Source organism: Cinclus cinclus, chromosome 3 (assembly GCF_963662255.1).
Source record: "Cinclus cinclus chromosome 3, bCinCin1.1, whole genome shotgun sequence".
NCBI lineage: Eukaryota > Metazoa > Chordata > Aves > Passeriformes > Cinclidae > Cinclus > Cinclus cinclus.
The window spans coordinates 96,756,755-96,770,868 of record NC_085048.1 but is presented as its reverse complement, the minus strand read 5'-3'; the positions used below and the strand labels follow the sequence as shown (position 1 = coordinate 96,770,868).

At 48.0% G+C, this 14,114-nt stretch overlaps 1 protein-coding gene across 2 annotated transcripts; it reads left to right on the top strand.

Moving 5' to 3' along the window:
* Nucleotides 1–398: 398 nt before the first annotated feature.
* LBH (LBH regulator of WNT signaling pathway) lies at nucleotides 399–12,246 on the top strand. Of its 2 annotated transcripts, none has more exons than XM_062490491.1 (3): nucleotides 399–530; nucleotides 1,253–1,355; nucleotides 9,779–12,246. In XM_062490491.1, exons 1-3 carry the CDS (start codon nucleotides 505–507, stop codon nucleotides 9,974–9,976), a joined length of 327 nt encoding a protein of 108 aa, XP_062346475.1. In that variant the 5' UTR covers nucleotides 399–504; the 3' UTR covers nucleotides 9,977–12,246. The 2 variants fall into 2 exon arrangements, with proteins under 2 accessions (XP_062346475.1, XP_062346477.1); XM_062490493.1 differs by lacking the exon at nucleotides 399–530 and adding an exon at nucleotides 652–1,097.
* The last annotated feature ends 1,868 nt before the right edge of the window (nucleotides 12,247–14,114 follow it).

Here is a 14,114-nt window from a genome sequence, read left to right as displayed (position 1 = left end):
AGCCCCGCTTCGTGAGACCCAGCCCCGGCGACGCTGGGGGTACCGCTGGTGTGCCCCTCCGCGGCCGGCAGCAGAGCCGGGGAGCCGCACCCTCGGGGGACACGGTGGGGAGGGACGGACGGACGGACGGACGGACGGACGGACGGACGGACGGACACCACCACCACCACCACCACCACCACCACCACCACCACCACCACCACCACCACCACCCCCCCCCCCCCCCCCCCCCACAACCCCTCAGGCGGCGCGCGCCGAGGCCATTCATGAAAAAGTTGACGTCAGGCAGGTGGGCGGGGCTGGGGCTGGGCCACGCCCCTGGGGCTATTTAAGGAGGCGCGGCGGCAGGCGCCGGGCTCAGACGGGAGGCGGCGGCTGAGGCGTGAGGGGGTCGGCTCGGTCCGGGGTAGCGCCGCGCATCGTCCCGCCCTGTCCCGCCGTGCCTGGGTGCCTCTCCCGCCACCCACCCCCACCCCGGCTCGGGGCAGCCTCTGCTGGGACTTCATGTCTGTGCTGTGTCCCCTGCCCTGGTGAGTGGGCGCGGCGGGCGGGGGATGGCGGCTCTGCTGTTGCGGGGTGCTGCCGCGGCCGGGGGGACGCTTGAGGCCGAGCCCGTTCAGCTGTCCCCTCTCCCCTGCGCCGGGGGGAGGTGGGGCGGCGAGGGGCTCCGGGGGGCGGTCTAGGAGCAGGGGCCCGTGGCGGTGGTTCCCACGGCGGGCCGGGCGGTAGCGAGATGGATGCGGGAGGGAGTTCGCTGCATTTTCTCGTGCTGGAATTGCCATTAAGGCTGTCAGAGCCGAGCTGGAGTTGGCGTGGAAGTCCCCGAGTTTGTAAAATAAGTCAGTGGGATCTAAAGCACACCGGCTTAAGAAATGGAGCGAAAAAAAGAAAAAAGGAAAGAAAAACCAAAACCCCTCGCTTGCACTTTATTTAGTGTGGTTTTTACTTCCCCCCGTCCCCGCGGGGCAGAGCTGGAGGAAGCGGAGTTAAAAGCGAAGCGCTGCTGCCGGAGCGTCCCCGGGTGTGCTTGAGCCGGGCTTTGGGGACAGAGCCGGGGAGGTGCTCCGGGGGCGTTGGATGTAGCTCCGGCTTACAAGGTACTGAGCTTTTTCCGCTGCCTTCCAAGGGGGGGCAGGAAGGAAGGGACCAGAAATAGACTGCCTACAGCCTCTGCTGCTCTCTTCCCGGTTTGAATCGTGCTCAGCCCTGCCGGAGCCCCTCAGATCACTGGAATGCTGTCTTTTGTTTCTAGCTCTGATTATCTGAGGTCCGCTGAAATGACTGAAGTGATGATGAACACCCCAGCCATGGATGAGATTGGACTAAGCCCCCGCAAGGATGGGCTGTCGTATCAGGTAAGTGTTTTGCTGGCAGTTGGGGCTCTAATCCCTTGAGGAATTGCCTGAGCCAGACTGTAAGCTTGGTGTAAAGTACCTTTTCATAGCCTGACCTAATAGCAGATCTTGCAGTAGTAAGAACTAGTCAACCGACTGGAATGTTTGCTTGGCAGGAGATGGTTGTCTAAAATATCACTTGCTATCAGTGTGGGTTGGCAGAGGATTCACTTGTTTTGAAGTGACCCAGCCTGTGCTCATTCAGCATTCCCGGGGCTCAGTGGGAGATGGGTTAAAGAAGGATTCATGATGCTCACTGGGCTGTGAGGGCTCTTTTGAATTCCTTATAACACAATGTATACAGCTGATCTGCTGAAAGCAGGAGGATGCTGTTTATATGGCATCCACATCTTTTTGCTCTAGTTCTTGGTTTTCCCGACTGATATGTCCATTTGAGAGGGTTAATAGTCCTCTGTAAGATGCAGTGAGGCCAGACACAGCCTAAATGAGCCATGAAATGTCACTGGAAATACCAGTACCTGGAGGCATGAGTTGCATTCATTCTGAAACTTCTGAACAACATAGTTAGCTATTAATCTCTTGATCACTGAAGAAGTGTTTTCAGTGAAAAAGTGGTCTTTGGCTAGGCTGACCCTTAATCCTTTTGTCTCAATATCTTTTTCCTTTGGTAGCCTGTAGTTAATCAAAGTACAAGTTAGGCACCTTAGCTTCCTAGCTCCATGGCTGTCTTCACTTCCTGGAGACTTGCTGGTGAGATCTCTCACAGATGCTGAATGCTGGCAGGTGACTTGCATCTGCTCTGTGTATCGGGTGACTATTGTCAGCAGATCCAGATGCAGGCTTTGTCCTTTACAGATGTTACACAACCTGCACAGAGGCACTTGCTCCAAGTGTGCATTCAGATGCAGTGCTGTATGTTTGCATATTTGTCTGAAAAGGGAACTACAAGGCAGCAGCAGTGCACTGGAGCGTGAATTCGACTGAACTTTGGGCCACTGCTCAGGCCTCCAGCAGAAGCCATAGCTATGTGGAGGGTAAGGAGATGCATTCCTTCCTTTAGTCAGGATTCTAGCTCTGGATAATGCAAGTTGATTGGTTTATAGCTGTGCTATGCTTCAGTACTTGAGTTAGTGGGGAGTATGCAGCCTTTTTCCTCTCTAACAGAGTGCAGAGGGAATGCCAATAGTTAAATCTGAAGCAATCAAATTAACCTGCATGGGATGTTTTTATGGGTCACCTTCTGAAGAGGCTTAACCCAGTCAGGTCAAATGCCTCTATTTACCCATCCAAATTCCTGGGGAGAGGCAGAATCTAGGTGCCCTGCTTGTTCTAATGATCAGTTCAGTGAGGTTCTTCCCCAAGTTTAATGACCTTGATAAGTCTGCTTGGGCCAACTGGGGAACAGGACTGTTTGGTTTTGAGTGGATCACCTGAACATGTGAGTCATAAAAGCTGACAATTTATGTGTGTAGTGCTTATGCATCCTAGATCTATTCTCTTTAGTGGTCTAGTTATACAAATTTTTTTCAAATGCCTGTGAGGAACTTCACCTTGATGTAATGAAGAGTGATAGCAGCAAGAGTAGAGGAGTTGATATGGAAGAGCCTTATGGCACTAGCAGTGTGTGGGCTATGTATGAGGTCTACCTCTAAATCAGGTTAGCATAAAGAGGATTGGGGAGCAGGATGCAGCCTTCCTTCTCTGGTTGCTAGGCTGAGAATGTCGCAGTGTAAGTCAAGGTAAGTTGAAAGTGTCCTTAAAGGGTTGAAAACTCAACTGAGACCAGCAAGGGTGAACCTGATGCAAATAGCACCATGAACTTTTTGTTCTACCTCAGACTTTGGCACTTTGTGCCTCATCTTGGTAATGAAGAGAGTTTGGTACATGGAAAATTGTATGCTTGTCTGAGAGCTGTAGTGCAATAACTTAAAACCAGACGGGGCTAATGGAGCATGACTGCTCCTACACTGAGGCTTGTTGTTCTAAGCTGCAGCATCTTCCTCCACTCATCTGCAGAGTCAGGCACTCGCACTGCAACAGCTCTTGGTTCACTATGAGAGGCAAAAAATAAAAGCCAGAATCAAGCTTTTAGTTTCCAACTTTTGTCTTGTTCCTTTAGTAGAACTTGGATTTATTTTACTACAGAGATGACCTCAAACCTGGGGTTCAAAATTTTCCCCTTCAAGCTGTGTCAAGCTGGGACTGCCTAGGAGTTGGTCTGTAGGATACTACCTGTGAGACTGGGGGCTGCTTCTGCCACCAGAGGCAGGCATGAAATGGTCTGGACCAGAGGAGGTGGTACAGCCCAGCAGCACTGCTGGAATTCTAGAGCACATCAGTACCTGCTGCAGACAGATTTGTCCTACCAAGAGAAGTGTTTCAAAGTCTTTTGTGCTTTTACTTGGAAGTAAGCTGAGGAAGCAAGCTCATACCCTGAGTATAAACTTCAGCAATCTGGTTCCTCTGTCTTGTGGAGTTCACTGAACTGCTTGGCTCCTCTCTGTCTCTGGTTATGAAAGGAACTTGGGTCATTGACTTTTCTTCTGCATCTTGTGCATGCTGGGTTTTCTGTCTGTCATAGACATCAGCAGGTCGTCTGCACTCTCCTCCCTGGTGAAGCACTGTGCCTTTTGCTGGGCTGGTCATCACTGCTCAATAGTGTGAAAGCTCAGACTGCAGAAAGAATACCAGTATTAACTGGTTGCCTCCATAGACTAAAAGCAAACATGCTTTTTCATCATAGGATTGCCTTTTTCCAGTTAATACACAAAATACTTGTAAGCTAGTGTGCTAGCTTCAAAGTCCTCTGTAAGACAGCTTTTTTTACTGTATTTGTGACAGCAAGCTGCTGTCTGATCCCCCTGAAGATGCTTCAGCCAACAGATTTCAAGACCTGAGCCAGAAGTGAGTGGTGAATTTGGGGCATGAGTCTCAGAACAGGACAGCATAGACAAAACAGAAGATGTGACTGAAAGAGATGATGTCATGCTGGGTCTTATGCCTGCAGTGAGGAGCTATTTCTGGATCATTAATAGATGTCCTATAATTCCCATGGGATTTACTAAACAAAAGACTCATTGAAATGCAGCTGATGGCTCAAGTTGCCCCTGCAACAAAGAGATGTGGCTATGGAGGGCTTCATGCACTTCCTGCCTGTCAATGTCCAGTGAGTTAGGCTGTTTCTGCTGGCAGCCAGGGCTAATGCGCTGTTTGCTGTTTCCCAACTCTAGAAATACCTGTTCTTTGAAGAGCCTCATCAGCACTGTACCAGCTTGTCCTCCGTGCTGTCTCCCAGCAGCATGAACAATGCCACTGAAACAGAGGCTGAATTAATCATTTTGTGGAGCTGTTGTCAAAACAGTGCCTTGACTGGAATCCTACCTTCTTGGAAGTGGAGCTGGGTCTGAGCACAACTGAAAATGCTTTAATGCCCAAAGTGTGTGTTCTGAGCAAAGGCAGTGTCCTGAACTGAGTGTGCTGCTTTGCTGCAGGCTGACTGGCAGGTGACTCGCTGGTCCTTTAGGCTCCTGTGTAGGAGACTGGCCTGCAGAGGGCTGAGCTTGCCTCATGCCATCAGCTGAGGTTTGGTTGTCATGGGGAGCTTGAACTCTTTAAGTCATGATCGCATCATGCTGGGATTTCTCTAGGTTAATCACAGCCCCAGCTCTCTGGGAATCACGTCAGAGTGGCTGAATCTGGGTAAATAGGCTTAAGGCTCTGTCCTGTGGCTGTGCCAAAAGCTTGGTGTTGGGGAAGTAATTTCTGGTGAGTGCAACATCTCTTCACCAGCCCTGTGGAAGCATTGCCTTTCCCAGGAAGCTGAGGGGCTTGGGCTGTGTCTACTGGATCCTTCCAGTTAAACTGGACCACCAGTACGTTACTGGCCCAAGGGCTGTTGGCTCAATGGAATTTGAACTTCCTCTGTGATTCTTTCTTCGTCAGGTGCTTCATGTCTGTGCAGCCTTGATTTGTGGAGGGGAAATCCTTCAGAGGTGCTGCTTGCTGCTGTGGAAGGTTTTGAGGCTGCGAGAAGATGATGATGGCAAGCATGACTGCTAGACAAGATTTGTAGGCAGATTCAATGTGTATTCCAGAATCTGAGACCTCAATGAAGGCAGAAGCAGGATATGGGATAAACAGATAGAAAAGCAGTCATGCTTGCAGCTGTGCTATGCAGAAGTGTTCCACTGAAATTCAGACTGAGGACAGCAGGTCATCGGAACACCTCAGAGCATGTTTTTTCCTCCCTGCTTTGATGCCTTGTTACTCTGAGGGGAAATGGTTAGATGTAGGACGTTTCCCTGACATCATGCCCTGAAGCAGGGCAGTATTTCTGTGGCTCATCAACCTGAGTCACAGCTGCTGTGTACATACTTGGAGCTCGTTCTTGAGTCATGACTACTGTCTGAGTAAATGTATGCATTGTAGCTGGAGAAGTCCTCTAAAGAGGACATGGAGAGATGACTGAAGTACTGCCTGAAATGAGCTTGCTGTGCTTATCTATGGCGCCAAAGTTTTATTTTCAGAACTTCAGTGCTGATTTGGGATTTGGAATATTGGCTTGATATTGCTGAAAAGGCATAAAATTCAGTTCTTCAGTCCAAGGAGGATGAGTGATGTATCCATTCGGGGTGTATCCTGTACCTGAAGTGGGATGTCTCCCAGTGTGGACTTTGCAGTCTTGTATAGCACTACCACAATCAAGCGAAAACTTTTCCCCACACCAGTAACTTAATTTGGAAAGATGTCATTGCTTTAGTCTCCCTAAAATACAATTCAAATATTTTTCTGCTCCATGGGAGGGGAGACAGGCATTTTAACTATGGGTGTTGGTATGGAGTACACATGTGGAAGTTGTTTTGAATTTACAAGTGTACTTGGATTGTGGTAAGGCTGAGCTTACCTTCTTAATTTTCTGACATCTCTCCTGCTTTTGGTGTTTCTCCATCCCCGTGAATGCAGAGAGAGGGTTTGAACTTCCCCAGGGCAATGAAAACTTTCCTTTCTTGTTGCCAAGACTTCATCCAAGGATAGTAGAGCTAGATCATCTGAAACAGAGGCAAACATGATCTTCCTAAAATCGTTTCAAGGGGTTTTTTTCCCAAGTTCTGCTTTTCCCTGTCCTTTCCAGCTGCAAGGCAAGAATTTGGTTGATTTGTGTGTGATCTGGATAAGTTCATGAGGAGAGTAGTTCCCAGACATAAATCCAGAGGGGCTTGTAAAAGCCAGTCTTGCTGTTAGCAAGAAGCTGTGTTGAGTACTGCAAGAAGCAACATAATGTGTCCTCTGTGGATCTGGAGGTGTTGGATGTGTCTTTCCATGGCCAGGATTTGAGGTTCAGATACAGGGGAGGTTTTGTGGAAGTAGTTGTAGCCCCTATATTGTGCTATATCATGCAAGTGAAGGGGTGGAGGATGGATGCCTTTGAATTGCTGCTGTATTTGCTTTTAGGCAGCCATCACAACCAGTTGGTTGTCACTTGTCCCCCCATCAAGTGACCAGGACCACCAGGGGAAGGCATCTGCCTCAGCTGTGAGCAAGGTGGCTTCCTGTCATGGATGAGAGGGAGCAGCTAACCTATGTCTATTGCCCTCTTTGTGATGTGGGAAGTTCAGAGCCTTCCTCCCATACTCCTGAGCAGGTTAATGTGAGAAATGAAAGGCTTGGAGGCAGGTGTTGCTGTCCTGGATGCTGTGCCCAAGAGTGCAGAGTTCCCAGGTCAGGGATGAGTTGCTGCAATTCCCAGTGTGGATCTTTCTGCAAGTCTGGGAGGTTTTTTCCTTGCCATTGTCTAAATCTGGAATGAGACCAGATTAGGCCTGTGAAACCAACGATTATAGCATGGCACTACTGGAGCAGAGCTGGTGCTTACTTAACTGTTCCTACGAAGAGGAATGGGGAGGCTGGTTGGGTTAACCTTCTCACTTGGTTTCCTCAGATGTTCAGTTAGTCTTAATCCCTTTTTCATTGGGCCCCTGTGCTTGGCCTGCTGTCCCTGCCCATCACATTGGAGGAAATCTGCCTTTCTGTATTTTTTCCATTTACTGTCCACGCCTCTTCAAAGTGCAGTTGCAACATCTCCCTTCGTGCTGCCTCAACGATTAAAAAGCATGACTTAGTGGAAAAAATCCTGACCTCCTTGGGTTCAGCCTGTCCTGCAGCTGTTTGAGATAAGATTGTGCTAAGGTTTTTTTTTTATTAAAAAAGCTGCACACCACATTTTGCGGATATTTGTTTGTAAGGAAATGACTACTACTTAGTTTCTGGAAAAAAAAAATCTGTCATAGTATTTTCAAAGAAATTGCTCTAATTTGACCTAATGTGCTTAAAATAATAGCAGCCAAAGTTTAATTATTATACTGCTGTTTTTCTTCCATAGGAGGCTATTTTCATGACATTATCAGCTTATGTAACCTCTTGAACCACACTTTTTTTCCATTGCAACCTTCTAAACCATGTAATGTCAAGGGTGTTTTTTTCCCTATCCTGGGTTTAGATAACTTGATTCTTAAGAGCCACTGACTGTACTATCAGTTATGCACTGTGTGCCTGAAACTGATTTTGTTTGGCCAAGCAGAAGCCACAAAGTTCCAAAAAACAGTTGCTGTCTCAGTGGTGCTGGGAGTGACTAATAGCTAGTGACTCACACTGCAATGCCCAGGTTGATGTGGCTATGTTCAGAGGATCTCAGCTGCTCTTATGCACCTGAAGAACATGGATGGTGGGAGCTGGACTCTTGCAGCACTGTCCCCAGGATCTGATGATCATGTGCAAACAGCCCCCAATGTGTGCGTTGCCTTCTGTTACTTTGCCTGAATTTGCATTAGGTGGCAGCCCAATGCCTTTGTCAATCTGACTGCCACAAAGCTTTGGGTGTGAAGGAGAAATGAGGCTGAACAGTGGAAAACAGAATATTTCCAGGGAGGTGATGCTGTAACTAATAGTTGCTAGGCTGAAGGAGCTGATAGGCTGTTACTTCACTTTCTGTGGCCAGGGCTTTCCAAGGTGGTGGGTACCCACATGATGGGCACAAGGAGAATGAGGCTTCATGGTTAATGCTCAGGGCTCCTGGATGGTGAGCCTACTTTTGTAACTGGAACCACAAAAATCAAAGCTAACCAGATTGCTCTTGCTCTGAGATTGAGGCCAATGCTGGCAGTGCTGCTTCCTGCAAGGATGCTCTTGCAACTCACTTGAATGCAGATGATGGTCAAAGAAAAGTACAGCCACATGACTTCTCAGCTGGCTTACAACCTTACAACAAGGGGAAAGTGTACTTTGCTATTTTCTTCTTTGGGGTGTTAAAATGCACCTAACATGAAATGGGCACTCTGATAAAATTATTTGAAATGGCAGGCGGTGGTTGTTTTTAATCTTCTGGCTGTTAACCAGAAGGTCTGATGTAGCAAGTGGGTTTTATCATCCAGCAGTTCCCTTCTGGATGAGCAGGGGTTTGAAGTTGTTCCCACAGCAAGTTATCCACAAAGTAACACAACCTTTTCTGTTCACATTACAATCTAGTTATGTGAAACTGCTGCTAACACTGCACCAGCAGTTATTTTCCTTTACCCATTCTTTGCCTCAGTTCCTAGTAGGATCAAAGTGTGCACCACTGGCACTACCAGTGAGTATGGGCCCTGGTGCTGCTGCACTGCATGAGCTTGTGCATCCATGTGGCAAGCAGTAGGTGGGAAGGAATAATGGGTCAGGTGCATCTTGAGGGGCTGGAGGTCAAGGAGTCCTTGCACTGTATTTCTCATGCAGTGAGTACATAACTGTGCTGTGCCTTTTCCTGAAGAAATATGGTCCAGTCCCCAGCCCTTCCATAAAATGAGCATTCTGGGGAGTTTCAATGTTGATGTATGTTAGCTGTAGTAGCTGCCAGAATTATCTCTAAAATGCAGCTGGGCTATTTCAGGCTGGCACTGTGGCCCTGGAGTGATACCAGACACAGCCCTTGCTTGCTGCAAGGGTCTGGGCTGCTCTAACCCATGAGCCTCCTGCCTCCCAGCAGCAGAGCCTGGAGAACAAGCCTGTTCTCCTGTGCAGACTGACCAGCAGCAGGAAATGAGATCTCAGATTCTCTGATCAAGATAGCTCTGTGTGCAAACTCAAGAGCATTAATGCAAAAGCAAGGGTGGGGGGGCAGGGAGGCATTTGGGTAAATATCCAAGAGGGCAGATACCTATTTGCTGAGCACTATCTAAGCAAGCGTGTGCTTCAGGAGCCTCTTGGGCAGTGCTCATTTCCATTACTTGGAGACTTGAAAAGGTTATTTACAAGTTCAAGAGTATTCCCATCACTCAGTGGTTGACTCTGTGTCGGGACTAGTCTGCCCTGGAGACCTAAATGTCTCGAGCTGGGCTTTGGCTGAGACTGTGTGAGTGCAGCCCCTCTCACAGACTGTTCCTTGGCTCTTTCAGATCTTCCCCGACCCCTCAGACTTTGATCGTTACTGTAAGCTGAAGGACCGCCTGCCCTCCATCGTGGTGGAGCCCACGGAGGGGGACGTGGAGAGCGGGGAGCTGAGATGGCCACCCGAAGAGTTCCTCGTGCAGGAGGAGGATGAAGAAGAGGAGGAAGAAAACTGTGAAGATGCAAAGAAGGACAAGGAGCAATAAATGGCATCTGAAGAAAGGCAAGGGACTGCACCCTTCTGAAGGAAGAGCCACACTTTCTTTGAAAGTCTTTTTAAAAAGACAAGTTCAATTTTGCACCTGCGAGATCTTAGTTTTTTTGTATTCTCTGTATTGAGAACTGAAGCCCTCGGTGTCACCAGACCTCCTGAGGAAGGAAGGAAGTAACGCAGAGAAATGTTTGCTGTTCTCGAGATCATTATCTGTATTTTTCCGAGGCGGAGGCAGCAGTGAAATTCCAAGCACATGGCAGAGGGTGACCACACGAGGACTGCTGGAGGGGGGAGCTCGGGAAGGGGGAGGAAAGTTGGAGGTGGCAGCATTTGGCTGGGAGCTGCCTCTAGCTAAAAGCATGAGAACAGAGCCAAAATATCTCAGATTTGCCTTTCTTACAGCTTCCATTTTGTGTGTTGGGGGATGGAAGGGTGTTCATAGCGAAGCATGGTCTAGTGACAAGGGGCCTGTAGCTCTCCCTGGTTCGGCACCTCCTAGGGTAAGGTGAGCGTCCATAGGAGTAGTCTGGTTTCTTGCTCTCGCTGTTGAGCCTGTTTTCCAGCCACTTTTCCCAAAGTTACATTCTCCCCCTGTTTGCCTTTAGACTCTTCAATGCTGAGCAGCTATATTTGCAGGATAGCGTTAGGCTGCTGCTTGTCATCTCTCCTGCAATGCCCTAGCTTATCTTGCAGGTGGTGAGCATGAGGTGATGTGCATCGGATATAAAAAGGTGCTTCTGTCTGCAGAAAGAGCTCACGTAGGTTTGAACACCTCAGATTTTTCTCTCCCATTTGCAGAGGCTGCTGTGGGTGGTCTTGTGCAGTGCCCCAAGCCCGAGGGTGGAGGTTTATGCCTCCTTGCCTTGGTGTCCTTGAACTTGTAGGGTGTTGTGTCTCTTAACTTGCTGGTCAATGGGCTTGAGATGGCTGGGGGGGGGGGAGGTTCTTCTCCAGCTTTGTACTGCAGGGCCTCCTCAGTGCAGGACAGGCTGGTGGGGAGTGCTGTGAGGAGGGCTGCCAGACCTGGGGGTCATTCAAAGACACAACACCAGATGTAGTGTGGATCACCAGTGGGGTTTGCAGGATGGGGTCTACTGGGAGAGGGTTTTCCTGGGTGTCCTGAGATGAGATGTGTTCCTGCTTCTTAGCATGGGTGAAACATTCATGGTTGTTTTAATGAAGTGCAGAATGGCTTGTGAAGACTGGGTTTGTCCTCTTTTCATATCCTGCCTCAAGGAAAAGGCCAGTCTACTGCCAGACAGGGTAACCTGCTGCTTTCCTGGAGAGGGATGATCTTGCAACTTTGGGGACCAGCTTGGGAGCCAGTCTTGGGATAGGATGAGAACAGTTACCACCTAAACCAAATTTGGGGTCATGGAAGAGAAAAAGAAATGTCAAGGCCTTAACCAAACTTCCATAATAATACCAATGCCACCCCCCCTTTGCTTATAACTTGTTCCATTTTTAAAATCTATTTGGACATGTGTGTATTTGTATTTTTAATACCTCATGAGTAGTTAAACGCTGGTGGGGTTTGGGAACTGCTTTTAACATATTGGCAGGATTGTTTTAGTCTTGTCTTGCTTGTGTTTCAACATAATGGCAATAATTTATCAGCTCTGTGTAACTATTTTTAGACAGATCCGAGTTAGGAGATGAGTTAGCACAAAGCAGGAGAAATTCAGTGTTCCTACACTGCGGCTGACCTCTGGTCCAGCCACGCAGACCCAGTCAGACACTCTCCCTGCCCACCTTGGTGGATGGTTGCTCATGGAATGGCCATGATGTGGTGGTAGCATTTTCTCTAGTGATGGATTCAGCTGTTGTGTCTGTAACACTTGTTCTAGTCTTGCTGTCTTGCTGGAGTGAGCTTGTACACCTGCATACCAGCCAGTCGTCTTATTTCTAAGTGTTACTCTCTATTGGTCTCTACCATCTGTACCACCAAGTCAAAGCTCTGTATCAAAGATATTACCACGTGGGCAGCAGTGAGATGGCAATCCTTGGACTTCAGACCTGCTGTGTGCCCTAAAGACTTGCATATTTCTGTCTGCATCTTTTTTTTTTTGGAAGTATTGTGTATATTTCTATTTGTTGTTGGACGTATATAAAGAACAAAGCACTCCAGTAAAACTCCTCCTGTTGTATGATATACATCCTATATTTCTGTAATTCTTTTTTGAGCCTCAGGGAGAAGCTAGCATTTTTTTCAAACTACATTTTTGTCACTGTGACAGTTGTAAATAAAGTTTGAAAATGCTTTCCAAACATACTGGCTTTGTTTTTAGTGTGAAAGTGGGTTGGGATGGTCAACCTTCCAGATCATGGCTGTCAGTTGAGCCTGGAGATGCTGGTTTCATACTGGTAGCTGCCCTGAGATCATGCCCTATGGCATTGGAAGCTAAGCCAACTTTGAAGGGCAGCACCTTTGCCTGCTGTCTTCCTGTGGTTGCTCATTGCTCTGTGAAAGGTTGCAGCAAACTGCTGCCCCAGCTTATTTGTTCCTGAAAAAAACAAAATCTGTATATCTGTCATCTACATCTACCCCCTTACCTAACCTTACAGAACATGAAGTAATGGAGAGTGGAAACTATTCACAGCTGCTGTTAGTCATGTTCCCTGTGCATACCCTTCCCTGCCCTGAGCAGCACTCATGAAGACAAGTCTTGCCTTGCTGTGTGCTTGTGGAGTCTCAGCTGAGCTACCCAGGTTTGTCTGTGTTGGCCATTTTGGGTCTAGAGGTTAACTCTTCCTGAGTAGTTTTTTTGTCACTCACCAATGGCTATGTGCTGTGATTTGTGGTGCTGCTGGAGGAAATGGCATTTCTGAGTGGGAGTCTGAGCTTCTCTGGTACCAAGGCCCTGTTCTGGGTGTAGAAGTCTGACCATGCCAGGACTCAGTAATTCAAGTTGTGTACTTAATTGGATTAAATTTTCCACTAAAACCCAGTGATAAGAAGCAAATAACCTGGAATACCCCTATCTTTAAGGTACATGGATAGGAGTTCCTGTGATTTGGCAACTAACACTCTAATCTGACCTAGGCAAACAAGTCCAGCTGAGGCTGGAGTGTTATGTTTACATGAGACTAGTTTAAATACACTAATGACCCTTCCATTTAATGCTTGAGCTGATGGCATGCTCAATGTGAGCCCCACAGTTCAAAGATGAATTGTATCGTGCTCAACCCTCATGGATATTTTATGCCACAGGAACTAATGCAGTATTAAAGCTAACCTCTCCTTTTCTTCAGTCAACCTCTAGCAGAGGTGCTTTGATTTCTTCGTCTCCTTGGGCACTGAGTTGCTTGCCTTGTAGAAGCTGCAGATGTGCTGGTCTGAAATCACTGAAGACATTTATTCTTAACCCAGAACATCTTTGTTTAACATACAGCACTGGTTAGGGAAACTGCAGATGTATTGAACTTGTCTGCTGCTTCCATGTGCTTCACACCAACAGGTTTTTCAGGCTCACATAAGAATTAATCCTAATGTATCATCCTGTTTTGGGGTGAGACCACAAGGGTTGGCCTCTGAGTGGGGCTTGCTCAGTCTGGAGCAGAGCTGCTGGGGAAGGAGACTCTTTCCTGCTCCTTGGCTCCAGCTGTTGTGGCCAAACTGGAACTTGGATCATCAAATGAAAATGGATTTGCTGCTGAATGGGTGAGCCTTAGTCATCCAAAAAATGATGGGTGGCATAAGGACCTTTCTTTGCACACAGAACAATGTTTCTCCTGGCTCACATTTAAACCTGAGGCATTTGTCCTCCTAAAAGCTTTGTCCTGTAGTTGAAACTGATGAGACAGCAAGCTGTGCACTGCTCTCCTGCTTAGTTCAGCCTGTGTTCACTCCCCCGGATATTTCCCTGGTAGTGTTCAGTGTGCACCCACTTCTGTTCGTCTTCATCAAAGCCCAAAGTCGCTTGAACCTCTGCACATGAACTGCTGGCATCTGACTTTGCCTACATTTGGGTGCATACAGGAAAAATTCTTGCTCTGTGGGACTGCAAAGATAATTCACCAGTCCTGCATGTGGGGAGCAGCCACCCCTAAGATATAGGTCCCCTTGGTGCAGGTCGAAGTCGTGCTCTGGTGTAACCACACTCTTTATCATTGCAAGCAGCAGGAGAAGC